Source organism: Mastomys coucha, unplaced genomic scaffold (assembly GCF_008632895.1).
Source record: "Mastomys coucha isolate ucsf_1 unplaced genomic scaffold, UCSF_Mcou_1 pScaffold22, whole genome shotgun sequence".
Taxonomy (NCBI): Eukaryota; Metazoa; Chordata; class Mammalia; order Rodentia; family Muridae; genus Mastomys; species Mastomys coucha.
Window position 1 is genome coordinate 209,110,735 of NW_022196905.1, and position 19,199 is coordinate 209,129,933.

The 19,199-nt window shown below is 49.6% G+C and overlaps 1 protein-coding gene and 1 pseudogene across 7 annotated transcripts in view; both read left to right on the forward strand.

Moving 5' to 3' along the window:
* Sugp2 (SURP and G-patch domain containing 2) overlaps positions 1–8,609 on the forward strand; it is a 28,371-nt gene extending 19,762 nt beyond the window's left edge. For 5 of the 7 annotated variants that reach the window (XM_031340093.1, XM_031340091.1, XM_031340088.1 and 2 more), the window contains 6 exons: positions 2,833–3,320; positions 4,493–4,554; positions 5,204–5,340; positions 5,976–6,096; positions 6,738–6,824; positions 8,375–8,609. In XM_031340093.1, the coding sequence (XP_031195953.1) occupies positions 2,833–3,320; positions 4,493–4,554; positions 5,204–5,340; positions 5,976–6,096 (808 nt within the window). In that variant the 3' untranslated portion in view covers positions 6,738–6,824; positions 8,375–8,609. Of the gene's footprint in view, positions 1–2,832; positions 3,321–4,492; positions 4,555–5,203; positions 5,341–5,975; positions 6,097–6,737; positions 6,855–8,374 lie in introns of all 7 variants that reach the window. The other 2 variants (XM_031340092.1, XM_031340090.1) reach the window with 2 other exon arrangements.
* A 7,406-nt stretch (positions 8,610–16,015) lies between these two features.
* LOC116067823 lies at positions 16,016–16,398 on the forward strand (annotated as a pseudogene).
* Positions 16,399–19,199: the final 2,801 nt, after the last annotated feature.

The window sequence follows — 19,199 nt, forward strand, 5'->3', positions numbered from 1 at the left end:
TGTGTCCTGCACTTCTCAGCCCTGGCCCTTGATTGCCTGCCCAGGCTGCCTCCTGCTCCCAGGAGAGCCAGTGGACCATGCTCAGAGCCACATCCTGCTTGCTGTGCACATGTACTGTCAGGGCTGCTGTGCTAGCTCCTGGGTCTGAGCTAACCAGTGCTTCATTTCAGGCTGCTGCTGGAGCTTTTTTCCTAATCCATTGAAGATTACAATTTGAAAAGAAACCTTGTTGTTCATGTTCTTGGGCTCCTGCACACCAGTGTTTTTTTTTTTTTTTTTGAATAAATATATATTTTTAAGATTTCTTTATTATGTATACAGCATTCCTTCTGCATGTATGCCTAGAGGCCAGAAGAGGGCACCAGATCTCATTACAGATGGTTATGAGCCACCACATGTGGTTGCTGGGGATTGAACTTAGGACCTCTGGAAGAGCAGCTAGTGCTCTTAACAGCTAAGCCATCTATCTCTCCAGCTCACAGCAAACACTCTCACCTACTGAGCCATATCCCAATTGAATCTGTTTATGTTTACCTGGTTTATTTACTTTGGTGGACATATGCAAATGTGAAGGTCAGAGGACAACTTGCAGGAGTTGTTCTCTCATTCCACCATGGAAGTCCAGGGTTGTCAGGGTTAGAAGCAGGCAATGCCTTTATCAATACACTGAGCCATCTTGCTGGCCCTCCAAAGTGCTGGGATTAAAGGCATATACCACCACACCCAGCTGAAACTTTTAATTACTTTGTTATTCTAATATAAAAATCACCTATAGAAGTCCCACTCACCCTTCTCAGGAAGAGGGAGCCATCTTGTTTGTGCATCTTTCATTTTTCCTTTGCACAGCTCAGTGCCAAGCACTTGCTCAGATAGGCTAGCACTGCAAAAAATGTTTCCAGGCCTCTCTCCTTTCTGCCTGTGCATTTGTCCTCCTGACTGGTTTTGGATCCCCTGCCGCCTACAGTGTTTCATTCATAATCATCGTTTAACAGTGATGTCCAGTGTCATGAGGGGAACCCCAGGACCTCTGGTAGGTCCTGCCCCTCCCCAGTGTCAGAATAACCGCACAAACAATATAAAGGGGAAATAGTTGATTGGGGCTCATGGCTTCTGAGGTCTCAGTTTGTGGTTGGTCTGGCTTTACTTCTCCCACTTAGAGACAAGAGAGGCACAGCTGGCCTCTGGAGGCCAGGATTAGAACAGAGCATGTGTGTGCTACCAGTGGACTGCTGTCTCCTCCCCTCTGCTCTGTGTGAGTCCTCCATTGCGTTGTCCTGCATGCTCCTGCAGTAGGCTTTCCCACACGATAGGCTGACCCCACAGCCATTCAGCTCTGCCCCCCCAAACCCTTTGTACCAGCCAAGCTGACTGTGACCCTGTGTGCTTTCCCACCCTTATATCTGTCACCTCTTCCCTCCCCAGGCATCAGGTGCTCATCATTGTCATTATCAGTTTGTACTTGCTAGAAGTACTGTGTATGTGTTTGCCTGTGTGTACTATTATATGTGTTGTGTGTGCTATTATATGTGTATGCCCATGAGTGTTGGTGCACTTGCTTATATAGACACCCAAGGAAGGCAGACACTGAAATTCTTCCCCAATTGCCTTTCCTCCTTAGTTTTTGTTTATTTGATGTGTAAAGATTTATCTTTTTAAAAATAATATGTATATATGTGTATGAGTTTATGTGAACCACATGTGTGCAAGTGCCTATGAAGGCCAAAGCATTGGATCTGCTGAAATTGGAGTTAAAGGGTGTTGTGGGCTGCCTGGTGTAGGTGCTGAACCTGGACTCCAGTTCCCTGTAAGAACAATATACCAAATTATTAAGTGGTTTACTGAAGCATTTTTGCAGGGAGGTTGCAGGGTGAGGTAGTAGGCCCTGTGTCCCAGCATCATTAAAGAAGGGGAGGCTTTTTGCGGCAACTTGTTGGTATTTTGGGGGACAAATCCTGAGGTCAAGAAAGGCTGGTTCTTGGCACTGGAGAGATGGCTCAGAGGTTAAAAGTACTGGCTGATCTTTAGAGAACCCTGGTTTAATTCCCAGCACCCACGTGGCAGTTCACAGCTGTCTGTAACTCCAGTTCCAGGGGATCTGACACCTTCACATAGACATACATGTCAGTACACATAAAAAAATAAAATAAAAAATCATCAAAAAAAATTTAAAGAAAAAACAATGGCTGGTTCTTAGTATGCCTGCAGGCTGGAGCGCATCAGCTCCCTTGGCCACAACCTCTATGCTTCTGAGCCTCTGGATCTCTGTGTGAGCTTTTGGGGCTACTGAGTACTCAGGCATCTCAGATCCTTCATCCATTTGCTTTATTTATTGTGTGTTTGCTGTGGGCATTTGTGGAGGTTAAAGGAAACAGGTTCTGGGGTCTGAGCTCAGCTCTCAGTTCTGTGTGTAGCAAGTGTTTTTATTGGCTGAGCTGCCTCACATACTTCTCCTCCCCCCCCCAACCCCCTCGAGACAGGGTTTCTCTGTGTTGCCCTGGCTGTCCTGGAACTCACTCTGTAGACCAGGCTGGCCTCGAACTCAGAAATCTGCCTGCCTCTGCCTCCCAAGTGCTGGGATTAAAGGCGTGTACCACCACTGCCCGGTGCCTTTCTTTCTTTTACTTCTTTCTTTTTTTCTTTTTGAGTTTGATAGGAATGGAATCCAGGTGCTTCTTGCAAGTTGCAGAAGCATCCTGTCTTAACAAACTTGAGGATCGTCTTGTCCGTCCAGGAGATTATTAGATTCAGCAGTCCTAGTCCTGCAGGAGTCTGAACATTCTGTCTCCCAGTAGCTGCTCAGCTCAGCAGCTCAGCAGTGCATTTTCCCCTTAGGTTCCTACACGACCAGAGCAGCTCAGCTTTCAAGTTCTACCGAGAGAAGGTGCTGGAACTGTGCCCATCCATCTCCTTCCAGTCCCCTGGTGAGGCAGGGGACTCAGTACAGAGCCCCACAGCCAGCAAGGAGGGTAAGAGTGAGCCACAGGAGGGGCACCCTGAGCAGGAGACTGCACTGGAGGGCCCCGAGGTACTGCCTGAGGAGGAAGAGGAAGATGATGAAGAGAGTGAGGAGGACGAGGGCGGAGAGGAGACCTGCACTCTCAGGCCACAGGTGGAAGCTGCCAAGTGTCCAGGCTCTGAGGGCAGTTCCCCCACTGACAGCATCCCTGGAGAGGGGTCCAGGGAGGACCAGGCTGGCACCCCTGGTCTGGCACAGGCCTCCTCTGGCAGCTGCTTCCCCAGGAAGAGAATCAGCAGCAAGTCGCTGAAAGTTGGCATGATCCCTGCCCCAAAGAGAGTGTGTCTCATCCAGGAGTCAAAGGGTGAGTATCCCATAGTCCTGTGAGGGACATACTCAGTAGCCATTCTGGCTGTGTCAGCTACAGCCAGTCACCCTTGCCTCCTGCTAGCACCTGCTGGCCTTGTGTGTGTACATATGGGCCCAAGTACCTGGCATACTGCACAGGGTCCTCTGCTCTCAGGACTTAGGATTTGAGTGAATTTTTGGGTTTTGTGGTGGTTTTCTTTGAGACAAAATATACGTGATTAGCCTGTGCTGGCCTCATACAGTAATCTTTCTAGCCAGCTCCTACAGAGTGAAACTGCAGGTGTGCCACCACCAGGTTCTCCTTGGTTCACAGTGCTGGCAGGGGAGCCCAGCCAGGCCAATGCTGTGTGGCCCCTGGGCATATGCTTTGGCTTGAAAGTATTTTTAGCCATTGTGCCCTGCACTCTAAGGTGTTAGCATGAGACCTGTCTATCCAGTAAGGGGGCTTCCTTCCTTACAAGGAGTTCTGTCACCACTAGGCTGTCGTAGAAGCTCAGCCTGCCATTTCCCACACTTGACCTTGAGGCACACCCAAGTTTCTCCCCATACCTATAGTGACGCTGGGAAGACAGTAACCATTGGGCCTTGCTGACTCTGTAAAACTGTCACTTTATAGTCAATGATGTCCACTTGGCACAGTCCTTAAGGATGTGTCCTTAGCACTGTAGTGGATGGCCAGTGGCCCACTGTAACTCTTGTGCCCTGTATCTTGGCAGCTGAGCCACACCTCAGATACCTTGGTGCTTTGCACATCTGTGACAGTGGCAGGCCTGCCACTGTCTTCAGTGACTTCCATGATCAGCGCTTGGTGCTCTCCTGAGCTCTATATTCTCAGATTAGATGTTAGGGAGCTTGACTAGGAAGGCCCAGTGCTGCGTTGGCCTGCCTGCAGCAGGAGAGTGTTCTGTATCCATGGAAAGCAGCCCAAGCAGCAGGTGTCTGTGAGGGCCAGCACTCTGGAGTTGAGTGGTGCCCTTGGCACTGACAATGCTGCTGGCTTCATCACAGCCATTCACAGGTCAGCAGATGTAGAATATTTGAGAGCTGGAGACGGGATGGAGCCAGCATTGGCCATGTAGGGCAGACACAGGCGTGGACTGTCTGTCTATCTCTAAGGGCATGGGGCAAATGTTCAACGTGAACAGATCTCTCCCTTTTGTCTTCCAGTCCACGAACCAGTTCGAATTGCCTATGACAGGCCTCGGGGTCGTCCCATAGCCAAAAAGAAGGTGTGTGTGACTACATTGTGACACCTCCCTACCCCTGCAGGTTCAGGATCAAAATGATTGACTTGCTGCTTGTGGTGAGGCTTCAGGCACTTTGCAGAGCTGGGTGTGGAGCATATGCCATGTCCTAGGTGTTCAGAGGCTGGGGCAGGATGATTACTTATGCACAGGAGTTCCAGGCTGGCCCAGACATCATAGCAAGCTCCATCCCCAAGACAGCAGCCTATTATCCCTCCACTGCCTTCAGGAGGCTGGGCTGGAAGGAGAAGAGAGTGCATTCAGCCCTGCAATATAAACTATATAGTGCACAGGAGAGTAGTCCACTCATAGAAGAGGCTAGCTGCCAGAGGGCCATTCGTCCTTACAGGTCTCTTGTTCAGTCACTTCTGCTTTGGCCTGAGCCCCACCCTCCTCACAGAGTTTCCCTCATAGTCTCAGTACAGAGCAGCTGCAAGCCACCCCACAGCCAGTTGCCTGGGTAACTACCCTGGGGTAAGGGACCTGGCCTCAAGAAGTCCACCCCCAGGGATGTTACAGGGAAGCTGGAGGTGAGTGAAGCTCAGCATTCCAGGTATCTGGGGTTAGAACACCACTTGGAGATCCAGTATACACTGGAACAGACTGGTCTACCCACCCACCTCTCTCTCCTCAGAAACCCAAGGACCTGGAGTTTTCCCAGCAGAAACTAACAGACAAGAATGTGGGCTTCCAGATGCTGCAGAAGATGGGCTGGAAGGAAGGCCACGGCCTGGGCTCCCTTGGGAAGGGCATCCGAGAGCCCGTCAGCGTGTATGGCATGGCTAGGGGAACCCTTGGGTGCCTTGGGTTGGGGCTATACCAGAGTATACAGCCAGGCCATTTTTTACTAGCTGTTTACTCAGGTGCACAGGGCACAGGGGTGACCAGCTCCTTCCTGTATAGATCTCTGAACTGCTTCTTGACCCTTAAAATCTAAGCATCATTTAGTAATGGCACAGGTGTTTCTGGAAGCCATTACAGGCTGCAAGAATGGAGACACAAATCCTCAGCCCCTGTTTATATGTCCAGAGGGTGTGTCCCTCAGCACCAACACACCCCTGGGTGAGTTGGCCTGTTATGATCAGACAGCAAACCCACAGAGGGCTCCAGTCAGGCCTAGCTGTAGCTTATCTGTAATCCTGGAAAACTGAAGCAGGGAAATTGTGAGTTCCAGGCCAAATAGGGCTATATAAAAAACTGTCTCAAACACAAAAGCCATGCTCCTGTGAGCTAGTGGCTTCTTTTTCTTGTTTAATTTTTGTTGTGCTAGGGAGAAAACTCTGGGTCTCACCACATGGCCAACCTCATTGAACCATGCCTAGCCCTGTGAATAGATATCTGTCCCATGTCCCCATGTACCCTAGTTGACTCCTGATTTAGCTCTGACTGTCACCTCTGCTCTGCAGGGGTACTCTTTCCGAAGGAGAGGGCCTGGGATCTGATGGGCCTGAGCAGAAAGAAGACACCTTTGACGTCTTCCGCCAGCGCATGATGCAAATGTACAGACACAAGCGGGCCAGCAAATAGGTGTGTGCCAGGACCCAGACCTGCAGCTCATGCTACCAGAAAGAGAACCTGAGTGAGGCAGAAGGGCCATTCCTGCCATGTGCCCCTCTTCCTCTTCAGGCATGTGGAAGAGGAAGCTCCCCAACAAAAGGGTAGCTTACTGGCCCCAACCTTCCCATCATCCCTCAGTGCCTCTGCCTGGCTTTGAGCATGCTGTCATGGGAGCAGGCCACCCTTGGCCTTGCCTGTTCCTACTCCAGGTTTCTCTTGAAGATGACGATCCCTTGCAGGGGCCAAACAGCTAGGACAGACCTGATTAGTGGCCTTGCTCAGCCACCACATTCCTTCCTGAGGGCCTCAAGTGCTATTTTTGTGAAGGGTCTACAGGCCTCATCCTTCCCACTCTTGGTTCTTTTTGTTTTTACTTTTATTGTGTGTGTGTAAGCAGGTATGTTGAGGTACCCATAAGAAGAGCAAAGGACAACTGGGAGTCAGTTCTCCTTCCACCATGTGGGACTCTGGGATTGAACTCAAGTCCTCAGGCTTGGTAGCAAGCACCCTTACCCATTGATCCCTGTCGCTGGCCCTCATTCTTGGTTCTTGACCTTCTCTCCCATCATGCTCCATACACAGTTCTGAACAGCCATTCTCTTCTTAACTAGATCAGAGCCACTGGCGACAGAGATAAGCCTCGAAGCAGCCTTGCCCTTCCCGTCACCCTGCCCCGGACGCCTGCAGCCTGAGCCTCGGTGTGTACTCGGCCAGCTCCACATCCCTAGGTCAGGTTCCACCAGGCCTTGCCACTCTGCATAGTGCAGCGGCCACTCAGGCACCCTTGTCTGCCCTGCTTCTGACTCTGTCCTTCATCTTATTCCTCTTTGTAGGGTGGTTCCTCAGCCTTGGTGCCCAGGGCCTGGCTCCTCTGTAAGTTCTCCACACAGCCCTGCCTTCCAGAGCCCTGTGCTGCTGTGTCTTCAGAGCTTATCTGGAAACAGACAGGCTCCAATGGAGAGCACTGTGAATTCTTGCTTTTGAGCAGTGATGTCTCAGCTCCTACAGAATTCTGAGAGCTTTGCAGGCTAAGGCAGGGCAAGTTAAAGTTCTGCCTGGCTGTGTAGCAGGACCCTGTCTTGAGAGACTTCTCAAAATCTTAGCCCCAGTTTAATATAGTTGAGGCTTACAATACGCCTGTTTCTGTATCTGGGAAGTGTGTTCTGAGGAAAACCCCAGTCCTTGCACCTCTAGCCTCCACAGTGTGGCTCCTGCAGGCCAGTACTATGGTGCTACAGCAGCACAGTTTCCATGTACAGTGTCTTTCCAAAGCCTCTGGAGGGATGGCGCAGCTCAGCTGCCTTGGATGTCTGCTTTGGAGCACACCTCCACCTATGCCTGCCGCCCCTATTTGGTACAGATACTCTCGCTGCACTGCATCCCAGCCTCCCTACCACAGTGCTGGGCATTTGAAATCAGTCTGTGGACGTCTGGAAAGGCTGATGTCAGAGTTGGGGACATGGTGGCCAGGTGTCAGCCAGGAGCAGAGCTGGAGGGTTTTGCTGTAGTGATACTCAGCTCTCACAAGCAGTGCGCTGTGCTCTACTCTGTTCCAGTGAGCCCTTCTTCACAGCTGCTGCAGCTCACACCTACTTCACTCTCTTCTGTTGTCTTGGCAACTAACAGATCTTTGTAGCTATGGAGATGTTATACTGCCAATGGGCACAGTCTGACTTGAACACTGTGATCTGTAGGGTGGGAGATGACAGGTCAGGGACCCCAGGCTGCAGCTTCATCTTCAGGTCTTTTCTTTCACCTTCTAGCAGCTCCCATGTTGGCTGTGGGTTGGAATGGGATTCTCGTCCATGGTGGGCTCTTAAGAGGAGTTCCGTAAATGGAGTATACATACCTGGGCATGCTTCTCGCTCCATATCTCCAGCTTCTCTCCAGACATCTATATGTGCTGGTCCATTGGGTCTTCAAGATGATTGGGGAATTGTGGGTAGATGGCCCTGTTGCCAAGTCTCTGTCACTGTGGAAGGCGAGACTGTCTGGCTGCCTCCCAGGTTGAGAATGACATTCTTGGGTGCTCTTCTGGAGACAGGATGGATGGTGGGGGGAGAGAGCACATACCTCATATTCCTCAACGTGAGCTGTCATGACACTCCTCACACACACCCTGCTGTCCTTGCCCTCCTGGGGCACCTTGCTCTCTAGCCAAGCTGCTCTGGGGGCAGGGCTTTGGAGGACACCTGATGTATACTCGTGTGATCTTGGCCCTGTCACAGTGTTTGTCCTGTCATTCTAGTTCCAGGGTCACATCCACAAGGACCATGGATTCCAAAAGTTGTGCTGGCCTGGCCTGCCCTGACTCCAGTGTGTTCCTGTTTCTGGATGTGCGTCGTGCAAGTTGATTCTGTACCTGGTAAAACCTAGAACACACTTGTGATGTCACCTCTTGGACGTAGTTGTGTTTGTAAGGATCTAAGAAGTCATGGTGTTGTCGGTGTTGAGTGCTTGGAATAAATGAAGAGCAGACCTGCTGCCCGGCTCCCGTGCTGCAGTCACTGAGGCCTCCATGGGGACGGAGGCATGAGGACCTTGAGGCCAGCCTGGGTTATGTCATAATCTGTATTAAAGAAGAGAGAATAAGTTGGGTAGAGTAGCTCATGCCTATGATCTTAGCACTAGGGAGACAGAGGCAGGAGGATTACTTTCAGTTTCAGGATATCCTGAGCTACAGATTGAAACTGTCTCAAACATGTGAGTCCTGTGAGGAGGACATGAAAGGTGGCAGTGCACACCTAGGCCTGACAGGTGTCTAACAGCTTGAGATGGGGATCTGAGCCCTGATGACTAGTGTCCCCAGGTCCAACAATGTGTCCCCAGAGTCCAGCCCTGACTACAGACATCCCCAGGCCTTACCAGATATCAGTCCATCAACCCAGACCCAATGACAAGTGTCCCTAGACATCTCTAGCCCTCATGAGTCTCCCCAGGCCTGATGACAATGTCACCAGTCCCTAGAATAGAGGTCTTCCAGGACCAGTGACACCATCCCTTTGACTTTGACAGATCTCTCCCAAGCCTAATGATAGGCTCTTTCCTGTACATGATGATGAAGTATCCCTATGTCCACTGTATTTTGCAAGCCTCTAGTAACTAGATTTGTCCTGTAGGTGCCTTCTATGACCCAGGCTGATCTTGAATTCAAGAGCTTCTGCCTCATCTTCTGGAGTCCTGGGATCATGGGTCTGTCACCAGACATAGTCTCTGAGAGAATGGCTGTCCATGGCTTAACCTACCTTGTCCTTACCTGAGGCAAGAGCACCGAATAGTGGAACCTCAGACATGGTTTTGTTCCCTAAGGATCCCTTGCCTCTGGTTTTTCTACCAATACTTCCCTACCCCTAAGCAGGAGGGTGATAAGGAGACCAGGCTGGACATGGTTCCCAGGACAGGTGATGCTGCACTCAGGAAAAACCCTGGGAGTGGCCTAGAGACCAGCACCACAGGGCCCTTCAGAAGCTTCTAACCATGATGGTGGCCAGCCAAGCCCTGCCACCTGGCACCCTGTCTCCTGTTTCTGCCCACCTGATTCTCCTCACCACAGCCATTGTGGGGGCCATGTGGGTGAACCCAGGGCAGAGTCTCCAGCCATGGGGGTGGGGGGTAGGGGTGTGTCCCATTCAGTCTTTGACCTCTGTCCTTAGTTTCCCCCAAGGAATTGTAAAGCACCATCAGAAGGTAAAACATCCCCTGTGTCTTAGTCAGGGCTTCTATTATGATGAAGCACCATGAACAAAAAAGCAGTTAGGGGAAAAAGGGTTTATTTGGCTTACACTTCCATATCACTGTTCATTGGAAGGTCATCAGAACAGGAACTCAACACAGGGCAGGAACCTGGAGGCAGGAGCTGATGCAGAGGCCATGGAGGGGTGCTGCTTATTGGTTTGCTCCATATTGATTACTCAGCCTGCTTTCTTACAGAGCCCAGGACCATCAGCCCAGGGATGGCACTACTCACATGGGCTGGGATTGCTTATAGCCCAATCTTGTGGAGGCATTCCCTCCATTGAGATGACCCCAGCCCTTGTCAAGTTGACATAAAACTGTCCAGAATACCCTTTGAATTTAGGGCTATGTGGTAGTTAAATGTGTCTCATGCAGGAGATTGTTCCCCTCACTCAGCTTCTGTGGTTCAGGTAGGCTGAGGATATATCTAAGCAACAGACTGAAACATGGAAAACAAAACTCAGAGAGCAAGCTGTGTGCAGTGGCTGCACATGGCCGTGACTGTTTGGGACACTGAAGCAGGAAGGTCACTTAGCATGGAGATTGTAAACCCTACATGGAGGCCCCAACTCAGCACAAGCCAGATGCATGCAGAATAAAGCACAGGGGACCCCTGCTACATCCACAAAGTAAAAGGACAGGCACAAGTGACCCCCAGCAACATGAAACAGTCAGGAGCTCCTGAGTCTATTTCCTTAGGAATTCATGGCCAGTGTGGAGCAGAAAAGAAGCCCTCCCCCTTCCAGGGTGCTCTGCATACATAGCTGCAGAGAGAACAGGTTTGAGACAATTGGATTTGGAAGTGCGATCCATATTTTATAGCCATTTTGTTGTCACAAGTACTTTTTTTTTAAATTACATTCATTGGGGTCAACAAGATGGCTCAGTAGCAAAGAGCACTGGGTCTTCCAAAGACTGGGGTTCAGTTCCCAGCATGGCAACTTGTACCCTCTGTAACTCCAGTTCCAGAGGATCTGTCACCTTCTTCTGGCCTCAGGCTCTGCACACGCACATTGCATACAGCTCTACGTGCTGTGAAACACCCATACACAGGGAGTAAACATCTTTACGTTAAAAATTTGTGTACTAGAGAGGTGACCCAGCAGTCAGAAGCACTGGCTGCTCTTCCAGAGGTACTGAGTTCAATTCCCAGCAACCACATGGTGGCTCACAACCATCTATAATGGGATCTGATGCCCTCTTCTGGTGTGTCTGAAAATAAGGACAGTGTCGTGTGCTAAATAAATAAATCTTTAAAAAAAAAAAATTGGTGTGGGTGTGTATGTGTGGTGAATAAATGTGGATGTGTATGCCATTGACCTGTGTAGAAGATGGGGAGTCAGTTCTCTCTGACCATGTGAGAGAGGTTATAACCTGATAACTCAGGTTATCACCTTAGCAGCAAGCACCCCTACCCACTCAGCCACTCTACTGGCCCATCATTTAAAATATTGGGTTGAGGTTTTTTTTAATATACTTAATTTTATATATGGATATTTTGCCTACATGTATGTCTATACCACGTGCATGCCTGGTGCCTACAGAGGCCAGAACAGGGCATCAAATCTCCTGGGACCATAGTTACAGATGGTTATGAGTCACCACTAATTGCTGGGAGTCAAAATTTGGTCTTCTGGAAGAGTGGCCAGGGCTCTTAACCCCTGAGTCCTCTGGTCTCAGAATATTTTTGTGCTTGTGTTTGTGTTTTTTGTTGTTATCCTTGAGGCAGAGTCTATAGTCCTGGCTGTCCTGGATATGTCTCCATATGTAGGCCAGACTGGCCTTGAACTCACAGAGCACTGGGATTGAAGATGTGTACCTTCATATTCAGCCCCTTAAGATATTAAGGGAAACATTTACGTATTGGGGCTGACCAATGGCCTAGCTTTTTTTTTTATAAGTCTTTTTGTTCTCTAGTTTCTCTGTGTAGCCCAGCACACACACAACCCTTGAACTCACTTTGTAGTTCAGGCATCCAACCCAGAGATCTCCACTCACAGAGATCGCCTGCCCCTGCCTTCCTAGTACTGGGATTAAAGGTGTGTGCCACTACCATCTGACTTACTATTTTTATTGTATATCTACACGTATATAAGTGTACCATGGCATGCTCAAAAACCAGAAGTTGTCAGGTATCCCACCCCCACCTCCATATTTAGAATTATAGTTGATACTGAGGTGCCAGGTGGGTGCTGAGGATCAAATCCTGGTCCTCTGGAAGATCAGCCACTGCTCTTAATTACTGAGCCATCTCTCTAGACTCTTAGTTTTGTTTTGTTTTGTTTTTTCTTTCGAGACAGGGTTTCTCTGTAGCCTTGACTGTCCTGGAACTCACTCTGTAGACCAGGCTTCTTGAACTCAGAAATCCGCCTGCCTCTGCCTCCCAAGTGCTGGGATTAAAGGTGTGCACTACCACTGCTGGGCCTGGCTTAATTTTTTTTTGGGGGGGGGGTGTGTTCCAGACAGGGTTTCTCTGTGTAGCCCTCCCTGGCTATCCTAGAACTCACTCTCTAGACCAGGCTGGCCTCGAACTCAGAAATCCACCTGCCTCTGCCTCCCAAGTGCTGGGATTAAAAGGGTGCGCCACCACTGCCCGGCCTGACTTAATTTTTGAAACAAGGTTCACTACACCAAGCCACTGGCCTGGAAGTCTCTGTGTAATTCAGGCTAGCATCAAACTCATAGAAATCTGTCTGCCTCCTACGTGCTGGGGTTAAATGTGTATGTCAGCACACATCATAGAATAACTTGAAAGTACACATGCATACACAAGTTGTCATGAAATACACCTCTTGCATCCATGTGGCTCTGCTTGTCCGTCCCAGAGTTGAGGGACATCCTACCCCAATGTCCAGCTCTCTATCCCACCCCTAGCCCACTATTATCTGAAGTGGGGAGTTGGGCAGAGGGAAAGGGGAAGCAGGCTCACCCTGCTCCTTCCTACAGTCCATACAGTCCTGCACTGTCATCGCTGGCCTGTAGTCCAGGAGCCACACAGCTGGTGGACAGTAGAGGGGCTGCCCACAGAGTAAGCAGGGATGGGCTTCTACTCACAACTGCTCCTTGCTTCCACCTTGGGGGCCCAGACTCAGCTGTCTTGGGGGCCATCGCCCTGACAGCTGTCCACACTTCACAGTCAAGGAAGCAGAACTAAGAGAGCTGAATTCTTCAGGGCATATTTTCATGTCTGGTCTTGACAGCAGGCAGCCATGCTTCCTACTCAGTGGGGGTTTCCATCCTGGCCCAGAGGTTAGGAGCCTCCTGGTTCTAAATGTGAAGCACACTGGCCTCCCAGCAGACCCCGTTCCAGTCTGCCTTTCATTGATAGGAAAACAAGAGCTGTCTCTCTGGAACCTATGATCCTCTTGCTTCAGCCTCCCAAACGCTGGGATGACATGAGTGTACCGTCCCCCCATCTCACATATTAGCATTGTATTTATAGTAGTGGGAGTTTCAGCACCAGATGTATAAACTGAGGACACAGCCACTCTAACATACGGTTGTGGGGAGAGTTTTTATTGTAGATAGGAGTATAGCTAGATGCATCTGAAAGAGTCCAGACCAAGGACAAAGAGTACTAGAAGGAACACAGCCAGCAGACTGAACTGGGCTGGGAGAGGAGAGGAGAATGTGGGCAAAGGTGATCCCCAGGGGCCATGGCTAAAGTGGCAAGGTTATATAGAAATGAGAAGTTGGAGGAAGGGAAGCCTTGAGCTGAAGAAGTTTAGGGTTGGAAAACCTAAGCGAGAAGCTGAGGGGAGCCTGAGCAAGCTGGTACCCAGTGAGCCTGGAAGCCAGCAGATGCTTTGGTATGCTAGTAGGCACCACAGTTAGCCATTTATCCTGAGTTCCTTTTGGGCCTGACACTGTACAAGTAAGAACAAGCTGAGCAAGAGGATTACATGAGGCCAGAAATTCAGGCCTGGCGCTAGTGACACCTCCAACGATGAAGGTGGGTGTCAATACCTTCAATCTTAGTGTCTGAGTCCAGTCTAGGCTACGCACTGAGATGCTGTCCGAAAGAGAAGGGGGAGGGGTTATAAGGAGAAAAGGGAAGTCCCGTACAGGTTACTTTCTGGTGCTTGGTGTTCAATGGCGACTAAGCTCACCTCAGTCCGTCTGTGGGATTTGCTGGTTTGCTCCTTGACAGACAAAGGCTAAGCAGGAGTGTAGGCAGGCAAGGCTGACGTACTTGGTCTTGGGATGGTTTTGACAAAGGACCTCTTACCACAAGAGTCCCTGGGGCAATTACAGCACCTGAGACCTGGGACTAGGCCTCTGATTGGGATGCTTTGGGCATGCTGTGCCTAGAGCCCAGGCTCTCTCACATACTAGGCAAGTGCTGTTCACAGAGGCCCTTGGCTTACCTTGGAGGCACCTGCATATACTGCCTTGAGCCCCAACCCTGCCTCCTCTGGGATGGCAGCCATACACCACCACCACACTCAGCTTCCCAGAGAAGCTTTCAATAGCCTTCGTGCCCTCAGATCAAGATCCTTGTGTGGGAAGTATGGGTGCTGTCCACTCCCCAGCCTGGACCATGTGGGAAGGAGAGTGCCTGCTCAGCTCCAAAAGGAGCCCAGGAAGAAGGCAAACAGGAAGTGTGGAAATGCCAGGCTGACATGCCAAAGGAGCTGCAACCACTAGCTTTTGTTGAGGAAGCAGCTGTGGTACATTGAGAGAAAAGCCTCCGATTTGAACCAAACGCTGCCTTCCTGTGCCAGTGGCTGAGAGACAGACACACTTGCACTCACTACATGTTTAAGGAACACACTGGTTCCCACCCCACATCTGAGACCACAATGAAATTAGAAGCTGCAGGGTTTATTTAAAGGATGCCTCCACTGTGCAGGGAATGGGAAAGTGGGAGACAGATTAAGACACTGCGGCCTGGAAGGAGGACCCAGAGCATAGCAGGCGAAGGGGACAGCTCGTGCAAAGGTCTTGAGCTGAAAATAATCATGGCTGTCAGGAACCACACTTCCTTCCCACAACACCTGAGAGTTTTAGAAGATATATTTGTGTCTTTGTGTGGGAGTGAGTCCAATGCCCAAGGAGGCCAGGAGAGGGCGTCAGATCCCCTGGAGCTAAAGTTACAAGTGCCTGTGAGTTCCCATGTGACCCTCCACTAGAGTCTCCAATCCCAGAAAAAGTGAAAAACATTTGACCATGAATTATCCCTCTCAGATTTGCAGGTTGAACACCTGTTCCTCAGTGGATGGTATTTTCAAAGGGGTCTGGAAATGAGAGTGGGGGCATCTCCCAACCTGGCTCAGACTTTTTCAAGTGTCTGTGGCAGAGAGCTGGGGTGCCTTATAAGGGAGGGGTCATGTCCTCTGGAGTTAAGTTCTGTGGGTTGGGTGCTGGAGCAAGTGCCCTGAGCCTCTGGACACTTCCAGACCCTAGGCTGTACTTTGTGTGTGTGTTCAGAAGACTGAACAGTGGTGGTGCACGCCTTTAGTTCCAGCACTTGGGAGGCAGAGGCAGGAAGATCTCTTGAGTTCAAGGCCAGCCTGGTCTACAGAGTGAATTCCAGGACATCCAAGGCTACACAGAGAAACCCTGTCTCAAAACAATAACAAAACCATGCTTGGGTCCCTTTTGTAACTTAGAGCAAGGCAGTGCTGCATAGAACCTGCAGGTCCTCCCCAGACTTTCAACCCTCCGTAGATGGCCTAGGGTAGTGAACCTTCCTGTGCTGCCACTCTTCAATACAACTCTCCATATTGTGATGACACTCAAGCTTAAGAATTATCTCACCTTTAATCCCAGCACTTGGGAGGCAGAGGCAGGCAGATTTCTGAGTTCAAGGCCAGCCTGGTCTACAGAGTGAGTTCCAGGTTAGCCAGGGCTACATAGAGAAGCCCTGTCTTGAAAAACCTAAAAAAAAGAAAAAAAAAATTATCTTGGGCTGAAGAGATGGCTCAGTGGTTAAGAGTACTGACTGTTCTTCCAAAGGTCCTAAGGTCAAATCTCAGCAACCACATGGTGGCTCACAACCATCCATAATGAGATCTGATGCCCTCTTCTGGTTTGTCTGAAACAGCAACAGTGTACTTACATAAAATAAATAAATAAATAAATAAATAAATCTTTTAAAAAATTATCTCATGGTAGTGCACCACCCCCCTCTCTTTCTGCCTCCTCTGCTGCCATGGCACCTGTGAAAAAGCTTGTGGCAAAGGAAGGGGGGTCAAAAAAGGGCAGGTTTTGAAGTTTACCCTTGACTGTACTCACTCTGTAGAAGATGGAATCATGGATGCTGCCAGTTTTGAGCAGGTCCTCCAGAGAGAAGGTGAATGGGAAAGCTGGCAATCTTGGCAAAGGGATTGTGACCATCGAGCAGAGCAACAGCAAGATCACTGTCACTTCCGAGGTGCCTTTCTCCAAAAGGTATTTGAAATATCTCACCAAAAAATATTTGAAGAAGAACAGCCTCCGAGACTGGCTGCATGTTGTCACCAACAGCAAAAAGAATTACTTCCAAAGCTGCGTTACTTCTAGATTAACCAGGAGGAGGAGGAGGAGGAGGGTTAAGACACATTGGTCTGCAATGGTTTGTATTAATTCATAAATAAAATTTAGGAACCAAAAAAATTTCAAGGCCAGCCTGGTCTACAGAGTGAGTTCCAGGACAGCCAGGGGTACACAGAGAAACCCTGTCTCAAAAAAACAAAAACAAAAACAAAAAAAATGCTTCCAAGAAACCAAAAAAATTATTTCATTATGACTACATGTAATTTTGCTACTGTTATGAATCATAATGTAAATATCTGTAGTTTCCCGTGGTCTTTTGGAGGTTGTGAAGCACAGGTTGAGAACCACTGGCCTAGAACATGCAATAACTAATGCACAGTTGTTACACAAGCAACCAGGAAAGGGTCTCTTCTCCGTGCTGTGACCTCTTTCTGCAGCTGTGGCCTCTGGGGAATCCATGCTTTCCTCTGCCCTGTGACTGTCATCCTTGCCACTCTTCCCTGGAGTGTGTGGAAAGACAAAAGCCACATGTTAGTGAGAGCTGTCTCCTTTCTGGAATGTTCAGACAGCCAGGTTCTCTGTACTGCCTGTAACTGACATGCCATCGTCACAGTGAGACCCTGTCTCAGAAAAGGAGGGAAAGGGAGGTGCTGAGTTGTGGCGTGCTGCCTGTAACTGACATGCCATCGTCACAGTGAGACCCTGTCTCAGAAAAGGAGGGAAAGGGAGGTGCTGAGTTGTGGCGAGGCCTTGTGTCACACCTGAGGGATGGCCACACCCAGCTTCATCAGTAACCATCAGTGAATGAACTGGTGAACAAGCGAACGGGTGGGTGACTGAGTAACTGAGGAACTGAATGAACAGTGACTAGAAGAGTGAACTAGTGAATGAATGAGTAGATGAATAAAGGAATTAGTGAAGAATGCATGAATGAGTGAATGGCTGTGCAAATTAGAGAGTGTGAATGAATGTCTTAGGGTCTCATTGCTTTGAAGAGACACCACAGCAACTCTTATTAAGGAAAGCATTTAACTGGGGTCTCAGAGCTTCAGTCCATTATCATCATGGGGGGAAGCATGGCAGCGTATAGACAGACATGCTGCCAGAGAAGGAGCTGAGAGCTCTACCCTGGTCTGCAGGCAGCAGGACGACTGAGCCACTAGGGCCAGCTGGAGCTTCTGAGACCTCAAAGCCAAACCAATGACACACTTCCTCTAACAAGGCCACACCTCCTAATAGTGCCACTCCCTATGGACCTAGGGGGCCATTTGCTTTCAAACCACTACAGTAAACAAATGGAGTACATGAGTGAGGGAGACATGGGTGTGTGAGGGCTGAGGGATGGATGGTGAGCAATGGACTCTTGCAGAAAGGCACTGCAGAAAACTAGGACCTCCACATCCTCATCTGTTGACTCAGGTGGGCACTCCTCATTCTAGTAAACTCCAGGTCCTCTAACAAGGCCACACCTCCTAAACCTTCTAATCCTTTCAAATAGCGCATGAGCCCATGGAGGACTTCTTTTATTCAGACCACCATAGTGAGTTAAAGGTCACCCTGGCTATATAAAAGCCTGACCAAGAAAGAGAGGGTAGTATTCTGACACTTGAGCTATGTCAGGGATGGGCCCTGGATGAACCATTATCCTTTCTGTGACTTGGCCTCACCTCCACACCCAGCTTCTTTTTAGTGTTTGATTTGAAACACAAAAATAAAAAAGAGGCCGGGGCCCAGTTAGCCAAATGCTGCCCTAGCACACTCCGGCCTGGGTTCCACCTCCCCACCGAACAAACTTCTTCCCCCTCTTCTGCCTTCACCCTGTGACCTGAGGACCATTCCTAAGGACATCTCAGTAGATATGAGTATGTGTGCAGGGGAGGTGGGGGCCCAGGCAAGGGTCATTGGGTCCCAAGCAGTACCTAGTTGATCCAGAACCCGACCTCATCCCCCAAGTGAACCAGAAAAGCCAGGACTTGCTAATACAAAAGTACAACTGTCACCTCAAAGGGTATAAGAATTTGTTCTGGAGCCAAATGTGTGACCAAGGCCCAGGAACACAGATTCAGGTTACCCCATATTTCATGTTCCAATATGGTTACAGTTTTTAAGTATTTATAGTAACAGGACAAAGAAAATCATTAATCAAGGCACTTTGCAAATGCGTGGGTGGATCACAGGCAGGTGGGTCACCGCAGAGTGAGAACCTCGGCTGTAGGCCTGATGCTTGCTAGTCATTGTAGCCTTGGATGGGTGGGACTTGGTGATCGGCTAACTTAATTCATACCGAAAGGTTCCCCTAATAGTTAACAAAGACATTAGACTGGACACAGACGTGGCCAAGGATTGGCTCATAAGGGATTAAACATAGAGCCAAGGTAAACTGCAACTAGGCACTGAGCCCACAGCACTCCATGTCTCCACAACCGCTGAAAGTTCCAGTCAGGGTATGGGTCTTTCAGAAGGTTCTCTGTAAGACAGCCTCCTTCCAGAACCTTCTATCAGATTACAGCCCATGTCCTCCCGACTCAACCCATGTCACCATGACTCTGCAGCCCACCCCACCTCCCCGCCCCCGTCCTGGATATGACCTCTAGGCTGTCGGAAGGAGCTTTGCTTAGTCAGCAAAACAGCAAGGCTAGGAGGAAATTCTGGCCCAGTGTTCCAGGGACAAGGCCATGTTGGCCCTGTAGGCACAAGACAAAAGCGCTTTGTCCAGCTGGAATGTTCCTGAGAAAGGAATCAGCTGGACTGTGAGTGCACCCTAGTTCCCAGGCCTCACTCCAACTGGTCCATCCCCAAGATTGTCCAGATCAGGCCTCAGAAAATCCCATTGCTCCCTCAGCCTCTAGAACATTCTGCCA